This window comes from Falco biarmicus, chromosome 4 (assembly GCF_023638135.1).
Source record: "Falco biarmicus isolate bFalBia1 chromosome 4, bFalBia1.pri, whole genome shotgun sequence".
Taxonomy (NCBI): domain Eukaryota; kingdom Metazoa; phylum Chordata; class Aves; order Falconiformes; family Falconidae; genus Falco; species Falco biarmicus.
In genome coordinates, this window is record NC_079291.1 from 62,865,493 (window position 1) to 62,874,955 (window position 9,463).

Sequence of the window (9,463 nt, forward strand, 5' to 3'; positions counted from 1 at the left end):
CATGTGGAAAAAGGCTGATCCGGAGTGGCCATAGCAAGACACAGAGTATCCTGTCCAGTCAAGTTCGCCAACGTGACCCAAACATTTACCTTTGGTAGAAAAGGGGGAGAAGAGCTACCTTCAATAGGCCAAGGTCCAGGTATGAGCATCATTATCCATATTACTGACAACGCTTGTTTCTCTTTTTCTTTTTCCATTGTCGTTTTACAACCAGCCATTCTTCTGGTCGTACTGTCCACGACCGAGGCACTGCAATTGATCGTCCACTCTCTAATCCTACAATAATGTTCTTGTTAATAATATAAATTCTGCTTGCTAATACAATATATTGAAACAACAACCGTGCAATAGCCCGTACTTCTAGGCTTTCAATCAATGATAAAAAATTTGCAAAAACTAAGTTTGGAAAAATCTCAGAACCCAACCCTATAACTCCCTCTAATTCCAAAAGAGGTTTTCCCATAAAACGTTCAGCCCACTGTATATGATTAAACCTTAATATCTGATTATTACACTCAGAGCACATCCAATGACCCCATCTGTCCCTTAGTCTTACAACTCGCCAGCGATCGTGATCACAGAGTTCACAATGAATCTTGATCCACGGTTGACAAGATGGTCCACGCTCATAGCAACATAACTGTAGAAATCGAGACGCTGTCCAATCTGGTTCATGACAGTGTCGTTGAAAGTCGATGTAATGGAAGATAATATCTGCTAGTGGTGCCGTCAGTGCGTTGGGGATCTGGTCTGGTCCAAACGTATTCCCTTTGTTAAGTGGTTTAATCCAGGGCGATATTGTCCGTTCCGAGCGCTGTAAAAAGCGAAATCTAGATGCTAGATCCTGAATTTGGTTACCTGACATTAATGCAAAACAGAAATCATCACGCAGTTTTTATTTCATTCTGTAGGGTCGGTGTCGGTATCAGTTGTCTGCGGTAAAGGTTCAGGGAAAGGTCGTGCATTCTTTGCTGGGATCCATCTGGGTCCTCTTTCTGTGGAGACACAAGCGTAACCTTTTCCCCATGTAACAAGAGGATATGGTCCCATAATTTTACCTGTTTCTGGTTCTCGAACCAATACTGGGGCTTTAACCCGTGCCTCGAAGGAGGTATTTGCAGTAAAATGTCGAACTGTCGGTGGGTTGTTATCTATTAAAGAACAATTTAAAAAATTAAAAACATACAATGCTTTCTGTAACCGTTCCTCCGGAATAGCCATTCCCCCTTTTTGTTGTTGTAATAGACGTTTTAGAGACTGATGAGACCGTTCAACGAGAGATTGACCGGTGGGGGAATGAGGAATGCCAGTAATATGAGTTATACCCCATAGGGCAAAAAAGGTTTTTATAGTTGTTGAAACATAAGCTGGACCATTATCTGTCTTTATCTTTGAGGGAATACCCAAAGTAGCAAAAGCACGCATTAAATGTCTACGAACATCTCGGGCCTTTTCTCCTGTGTGACAAGAGGCAAACAAGGCACCTGAAAATGTATCAATGGAAGAGTGGATATATTTAAGGTTACCAAATTCAGAATAATGTGTGACATCTGTTTGCCATAATTGTAGGCTTTGTAATCCTCTAGGGTTAAGTCCTGCAGCAATTGATGGGAAAGAATGTTTTTGACAATCAGGACAGACAGCAATAATATTTGACGCTTGTTGAGAAGTAAGGTCAAACTGTCGCTTAAGAGCTCCAGCATTTTGATGGAAAAAAGAGCGACTCAGTTTAGCTTGTGCAATGCGGTCTGGCAATACTTGAACTGGTAACATCAACAGATCAGCTCGTCGATTGCCTTCTGCCAGAAAACCAGGTAGTGAGGTATGAGATCTAATATGCATAACAAAATAAGGTGCAGATCGAGAGTCCAAAAGGAAAATAAGTTCCTGTAACAGGGTAAAAAGTTGTGAATGTGAAACATTCCGCAGCACAGAAGCTTTGGCTCGTGTAACAATACCTGCAACATAAGCTGAATCAGTAACAAGCTTGAGTGGTACGTTCCATTTTCGGAAAACGCAAACAACTGCATTCAGTTCTCCTATTTGAGGTGAACCGGAGACTGTCTCTATGTCCGAGTCCCATCGTCTCCGTTGATCATCCCACCATAGGAGAACAGATTTATGTGATTTGCCTGATCCATCTGTAAAGACAGTAAGTGCCTGTAAGGGTTGTTCGCTTCTTTTGGGTTTTAACATCAGACAAAAGTCAATGTTAAACAGTGTGTGTGAAGGTGGATGAGAACTTAGTTGACCTGTATAGTCAGCAAGTGCCATAACAAAGGTGTCTGATTGCTGATAAAGCCATTGTAAGTATACCGTTGTTATTGGTAGACAAATACAGACAAAATCCTTCCCTGATAAGGTTAACAGGCGTGATCTAGCTTTAACAATCAGAGAGGCAAACATTTCATGTTGTGCCAAAATAGTTTTTGTAGACTGGTTAGGTAAAAAGATCCATTCAATAATTAACAGGGGGTCTGAGTTCTGAAGGTCCCATTGCAATATCAGGGCATGAGGCTGTCGTACAGGGTTTAAAATAATCAAGTTAAAAGGTAGTTCAGGGGCCCATCGGTGGGCCTGTCGAGAAGCAATAGCTGAGGCAACCTTTTGTAAAGATGCATCTGCTTCAGAGTTAAGATTACGTGGGGAACAAAGATTAGTGTCCCCTTTTAAGTAGGTCAAACAGAGGACCCAAGTCTGTATTAGAAATTCCCAGTAGTGGTCGAACCCAATTTATTGTTCCCAGTAATTTTTGTGCATCGTGCAGGTTTTTTACATTGGTATTGATCTGCAATGGTTGAGGAACAATAGTTTGTGCTCTTATTCACCAGCCCAGATATTTCCAAGGGGGAAACTTCTGGACTTTTTCTGGTGCTATAGAGAGACCTGCCGAATTCACGGCATCTGCGACAAGGGCTACAGCTTCCTCCATGACTTTGTGATGTTGTGCTGCCACTAAAAGTTCATCCACATAATGATACAATAACACAGTAGGCATAGCGTTTCGGACAGGACTGAGTATTTTCGCAACATACCATTGACACATTGTAGGGCTATTTTTCATACCTTGTGGCAGTACAACCCACTGATATCTGTGCAACGGAGCTTGCATGTTGATGCTTGGAATTGAAAAGGCAAATTTTGGGGCATCATCTGGATGCAACGGGATACTGAAAAAACAATCTTTAAGATCTATGACAGTTAGATGCCAATGTCGAGGGATCATAGTTGGGGACGGGAGCCCGGGTTGGAGGGCTCCCATATCTTCCATAGCATCATTAATTTTTCTGAGATCATGGAGCAAGCGCCACTTGCCAGTTTGTTTTTTAATAACAAAACCTGGTGAATTCCATGGGCTAGTAGAAGGTTCAATGTGTCCTTGGGACAGTTGTTCTGAGACTAAGTTTTGAAGTGCGCGAAGTTTTTCCAAAGGAAGGGGCCATTGATCCACCCAAATAGGAGCATCAGTTTTCCAGGTTATTTTTAGGGTGTCGCGCACTTCAATGGCCCCATCTAAAAATGTGTTTGGATAGACATCCCCCATTGTGACAATACGTCACGTCCCCACAAAACCATAGGGACTGGTAGCACAAAAGGTTTAACAGAAGCCACATGTCCCTCTGGTCCTTGAATTCGAATTAGTTCCAAACTCTGACGACTATTACCGGTCCCCCCTATCCCAGCCAGTGTCTGAGAGACATTAGTCAGTGGCCATTGCGGAGGCCATTTGGCTTGAGAAATTACTGTGACATCAGCTCCAGTGTCAATGATTCCATTTAGTGCTATTTGTTGGTCATTGTAAATAAGGGTACACTGATACATAGGTCGCTGTGGAGAAATAGATTGTACCCACAAAATGTGAGGTAACCCTGTGGATCCAAAACCTGCTCTCCTCTGCGGAGGATGATCAGTGATAAGAGAGCTTACCCTTGCCGGAATCAGAATCAATTGCGCTATTCGACTACCCTGAGGTATCGTACAAGGTGGAAACGGAGTCCATGCCATGATTTTGATTTCGTCCACGCTGTCAGAGTCAATAACACCTGGTAAAACAAAGAGACCAGACGATGTTGTGGAAGATCTACCAATTAATAGAGCTTGTGTATCGGGGGGTAATGGTCCTTTGACATTTGTTGATAATAAATGAACCGAGGAATCGAGCAGTGTTACTGTGTGTGAGGTTGCCAGGTCCAATCCGGCGCTGCCTGAGGTTGCTGGACAGGGACTTGAGGTGTTGGTGCTTCTCTCCGAGGTTGTTGAAATGTCAGCTGTGGCGCTTGTGTCTGCGCGCGTCGCTGCCCCGCGCTCCGCGGTCGGTTTCCCTGTATCGGTTGTCCCTGGAAGTCATACTTAGATCGACATTGATTAGCATAATGACGCCCTTTCTGACATGTCGGACAAACTCCAGGACCAGGAGGTTGTTGTCTATTCCCTGCAGCCCAAGCAAGACAATTTCTCTTTAGATGACCAGGCTTACCACAACCATAGCAATTCCCCACACCACGCATCGCTGCAAAAGCAGCAGCCATAGCTTCAAACTTGTGGTCAACCGTACCGATTCGGTTCCATGCTTTCACTATTTCCACCAAAGTGGGGTTCGGGTTGGGAAGAGACTTCAATAGCCTTTTACAATCAACATTAGCATTTTCAACAGCTAGTTTTGTTAACAATATATCCTGAGCTTCCGCATTATCTACTTGACGTTCCAAAGCCTGTTTTAGTCTATCAATAAACTGCATATAAGGTTCTCGAGACTCCTGAGTGATGTTAGTAAAAGCTTTTTGTGGCTTTTGTACGTCAGGAACCTGGAAAAAAGCCTTTTTGGCCTCTTCTCTAATTGCCTCGAGAGCCGCACGGGGGCAGTGTTGAGCCTGCGCTACAGGATCAGCATGTGCACCGGTGCCCGTACGATGCTCTATTGTCAGTGCAGCTAATGCAGCATCATTGTGATTGACATACGTGAGCAGGAGTGCTTGCAGTCCCCCTCTCCAATGCGACTCCCATAACGTGTACTGAGTTGGGGTTAGTAGCAATCGTGCTAAAGATTTCAAATCATGAGGAGTCATGACATAAGTATCAAACACAGAAGATAACAGACTTATAAACTAGGGAGAAGACATACCATGTTCCGTAACCGTGTGGTGCAGCTCTTTAACAACCGAAAAAGAAAGAGCCTCCCATCGTGCTCCCCCTGCCCGACCCTGAGAATACAAGACCGGAGCAACTATAGTTTTAGCCATTTCTAAATCCTCCTCCTTTAAGGCTTGTTTCTTTATTTTTGCCCACACATCACGCAGATCAGGAGGCTATAAATCAGGTTCTTGTTCAGGGTCTACTGGTCCCGGGTCAAAGGGATCTTCTTCTGGCGGATACTCCACTGCATTGACACCCAGGTTTCTAGAGCACTGTGACTTAGAGGCTGATAAGGAAAGAGCTATAGGAGCTTGCGATTCCTCCTGCTCTCCTTCCTCTGCCTTTTCTTCCTGTGCTTTCATAGTCTCAAAAATAACTCTCCATGAAGAGAGCAGACAGTGGGACTCAGTATTGCCTTTTGTCGCAGAATCCCACAATTTCACCCCTGTGTCGTCCCAACGTTCCAGCGTAAAAATTGTAGATGCAGTCACTGTGGGCATATTTACTTGCACCCACTTGAGCATTGCTTTAAGGTCTTGCCCAGAAATACTTTTCTTATGTTTGTTAAGGAGACCTTGCATAAGCTCATATACGTCTCTTTCTGAGGACGAAACCTGATTCCCCATTACGGATTTCCCACAGCTCACCTCTCAGCTCCGGAGGGATTTCTGGCCGGCCGGCTCCTGCTTCCTTTCAGCGGATCATTCAAAGTTCTGTGGGATTCGCTGCATGTCGCTCAGTTAGGCGATTCGAAAGCCCTTCACGTTAGATCCTTAAACGGATCACGTCGGGGTCACCAATTTGCGGCGAATGAAGAGACGGGACACAGCTTGATGCAAGCAAATGTCCATTTATTGTACCAAAGCATGAGCTTATATACACTTTCAAAAGCTGCACGTTTAAAACTGGTTCTTGAAGCTAAGCCTTGCATACCAGGCAATCCCTGATTGGTGGTTAACTATCATCAATTAACAGCAAGGTGTTACCGCTCCTTGGCGCCATCCTTGGCGCCATCTGTCTCCCACTCCCCTGTGCTCTGTAAACATGTCTCATCATGTTAATTGCTGTCTAGAAAAGCTCGAGCACATTCCCCTCAGCTAACTGATTGCAACGCATGGTCCTAGTTTCCAGCCCGCTCCTGCAGTCTGCCTGCAGCCTGCTTCCTCCGGCAGGTGCCGGGCGTGGAAGTCCTGGCCTTGCACACGAGACTGAAGAGGACTGGCGCCTGGTTAGCCACAGAACTGAAACACTTTATTGCAGGGACTCAGCCAGCTGAGCTCTTCTGTTGAGAGGAGCGCGGGCAGGACAGAGCAGGCCTTTGACACTGAGGCTGCCTTTGCATCAGCAGGCATTGCCCCAGCGGGAAATGGTGGTGGTGGTGCGCTGCAGCCAGCCCTGGATCCTCTCCGTCCCGGTGATCAAACTTTTTCTCCTATTAGGAACTGCACCAACTTCTGCAGCCAAGAAAGGAAATCCCACAGCTTCTGCACTGGAAGTGGGCAGGGTGTAAACCTTCCTGCTTCTGTTGGTGTTGGCCTGTGAACGGGGGTGGAGGTGAAGGCTGGCTGCGGCCTTGCAGTAGTCGCTACTGCTGTGTGCAGGCCCATCTGTTCCAGGATCCAGTTGTAGAAGTGCTGGGTGGAGGTGTAGACTCCGGGCTTCTTTGCTCTCGCACAGCCCATCCCCCAGCTGGTCAGGCCAACAAGCCAGAAGTAGTCAGCGCTCTTGTCTTGGCACACAAGAGGCCCACCGCTGTCCCCCTGCAGCAGAGGAGAGAGGATGAAGGGGTTGTTGGGTGGCCACCGTCAGCCCAGTGGCTGGCTCCTTCCCTCTCATGGCACTTCCAGAGCTGTATTTAGTGGCCAGCCAAGCTCTGGAGAAGCTTTCCTGGGAGGGGGCGGTGGGCCTGTAAGGCAGGGCTCGCTCTTCCTGCGGCACGTTGGTGCTGCAGGTGTGTCAGGAGGCTGTGTCTGGCTTGGGATGGTGAAGCTCTGGGCTGCCAAGGGCACTGGGTGGGCATTGTGAACAAAGTGCCAGGCCTCTGGGACAAGGCAGGCAGGCCCTGGGCAAAGGCCCTACCCATGGGGAAATGGGTTTAGGCCCTCAGCAGTGGGGACACAGCAATGGGAGTGTGAGTGGCCAGGAAAAGCCCGTGACGGTGCAGGTTTGGGCGGTTGTGGCGGGGCTGCCCGTGCTGCCGGGGCTTGGCTTGTAGCACGCTCCTACCTGGCAGGTGTCGATGCCACCCTGCGGATAGCCAGCACAGATGTTGTGGGTGTGGATGGCCCCTCTGTACCAGCCGCTGCTGTTACAGACCCCGGCATCAATGAGGTGGACCTGGGCCTCCTGCAGCACATACGCCGATCCTCCAGCTGTGAAGAGCACAGAAAGGAATGAACTCCCAGCAGCTCATTGCCAGTTCTCCTTCCCTGCGTGACTGAAGCCCTATCCCGGGGCTTGGCTTTGCATGTGGGGAGGCGCTGGACCGCTCCTTCCTTTCTGCCTTGCTCTGGGTCAGTGGCTCACACCCCCCTCTCTAAGAGGCATACGTCCCCACAGCCTGATTCTGGCTTTCGCCCCTGCTGTCAGGAAGAGCAACCTGCCTCCCCAAGCTGGCCAAGCTTGCACTCGCAACGTGACTACATTTTGGGAGCTCACCTCTTGCAGTCCTGGCACCCCAGCCACTGACGTAGCACTCTGTCAGCTCCGAGACTCTCAGCGAGGCATCGGGCACGCAGGCAAGCTGTACGTAGCTGTTGCACTGGACAGGCTGCTCCAGTTCCAGCAAGGCAATGTCGTTCCTCCGTGTGATATTACTGAAGTGCTGGTGAACCAGCAGCTGCTTGATGTTGCGCGCCTGGGCCTCAGGTCCCAGCTGGGTCAGCCGGGTGGCACCTACCACCACCTGCCACATGGTGATGTTCCTGGAAGGCAGATGGAGAGAGGGCTCAGAGGGAGCAGAGCCACATGCTGCAGCAGCACAGCAGTCGCCCTGCCTGCTGCTTGGCAAGGCAGAGAGGAAAGCAGTGCTTGGGAGGGTGCGACAGACCACGTGCTCCTTGGGCTCAAGCAGTGTCGAGCTGGAGGCTGCTGGGAAGCAGTGGCATGAGCCCAGCCTTCTCCTGAGCAGCCTCTCAGGTGGCTGCGGAGTGCCCAGGCACTGGGCGTACTGCAGGGCAACAGGACATGCTGCAGCACGTGCTGCTGTGCTCAGGGCACCTGCTAGAGTGTGGGGCTAGCCCCGATCCCTGGTCCTCCTTACCTGGCCTCGATGAAGCAGTGGGCTGATGTGAGGACCCACTGTGGGCTGATGAGGGAACCCCCGCAGATGTGCGCCGTGCCTCCTTCCAAGGGAGCCTCGATGCTGACGATCCAGGGCCAGGCCCCTGGCTGGGCATCTGTGCCACCCACAATGCGCGACATGCCGTAGTGAAAAGCCGCAGGCCGAAGGCCGCAGGTGCCTCTGTAACCAGAAACTCCATTCTGGTTAGCTCCATGGAAGCTTGTGCCATTCCGGCTAAAGGCCAGCTGTCTTCCCTCCCCTCAAGGCATGGCCAGAAGGGCCGAGGAAACCCGTGGGGTGTGTGCCCACTCCCCTTTCCCTGCTTTCTGCTTCAGCCCGTAGACGAGTTGTGCCGGCAGCCTGGGTGATGGCAAGGAGCTGAGCCTCCCAGATGGCCTTCAAGAGCCACTGGGGTGGCCATGGGGGACAAGCAGGACCCCTCCAGAGAAGCTCACAAGGGTTGCCCAATGTCCCTCCCAGAGCCTCGGCCACTTACCCACAGCTATCCCATGTGCCATGCACAGGACAGCACATGGCCAGCAGGACAACGAGGAGGAGGAGAACATCCATCACTACCAGCAACATGTGGCAGCTGCAAGAACGAAGACTTGTCGCCACCACTACGGCCACCGACAGAGTGCCCGCAGGATTCCCGTTCCTGGGGTTCCCTTGGACACGGGGCTGATGTCACAGAGTGCCTGGTTCCAGGTGCTGGGCGTGGTGGCGGTGGGGGAGGGATGGGGGGCAACAGGAGGGGTTCCAAGCAGGACTGGAGGCGGAAGCTGGGATCGCACACCCCTGACAGAGCCCCACGCAATGCCCTGCTTGCACGATCAGGGCGGGCAGGCCCCGTGGCAGGCAGCAGCGCCTGGCTCCCAGCTCTGCCTGCTAACAGCTCACAGGGCAACACCCAGCGTGGCCTCGCAGCCTCTTTGGGGAGTTCCCTGCCGCCCTGCTCTCTGCAGCCCTGTGCCACCGGCTCCTTCCCAATAAACAGACACACAACAAAGAACACAATGACTACAGCAGCATGCGCATGCTTGGGTG

General features: G+C 50.1%; 1 protein-coding gene across 1 annotated transcript; it reads right to left on the reverse strand.

The window, feature by feature from the left end:
• Window positions 1-7,669: 7,669 nt before the first annotated feature.
• On the reverse strand, window positions 7,670-8,570 carry LOC130147617 (acrosin-like). Its single transcript, XM_056335055.1, has 2 exons — window positions 8,396-8,570; window positions 7,670-8,057 (listed from the first exon to the last, which is right to left on the reverse strand). The coding sequence occupies exons 1-2, from the start codon at window positions 8,554-8,556 to the stop codon at window positions 7,670-7,672; spliced, it is 549 nt and encodes a 182-aa protein (XP_056191030.1). The 5' UTR covers window positions 8,557-8,570.
• Between the last annotated feature and the right edge of the window lie 893 nt (window positions 8,571-9,463).

Coding starts and splice junctions, on each gene's coding strand:
- LOC130147617 (XM_056335055.1), bottom strand. CDS start 8,556: ATGTCGCGCATTGTGGGTGGCACAGATGCCCAGCCAGGGGCCTGGCCC. Junction 8,058..8,395: donor CACTGCTTCATCGAGGCCAG/GTAAGGAGGACC, acceptor TCTGCCTTCCAG/GAACATCACCATGTGGCAGG.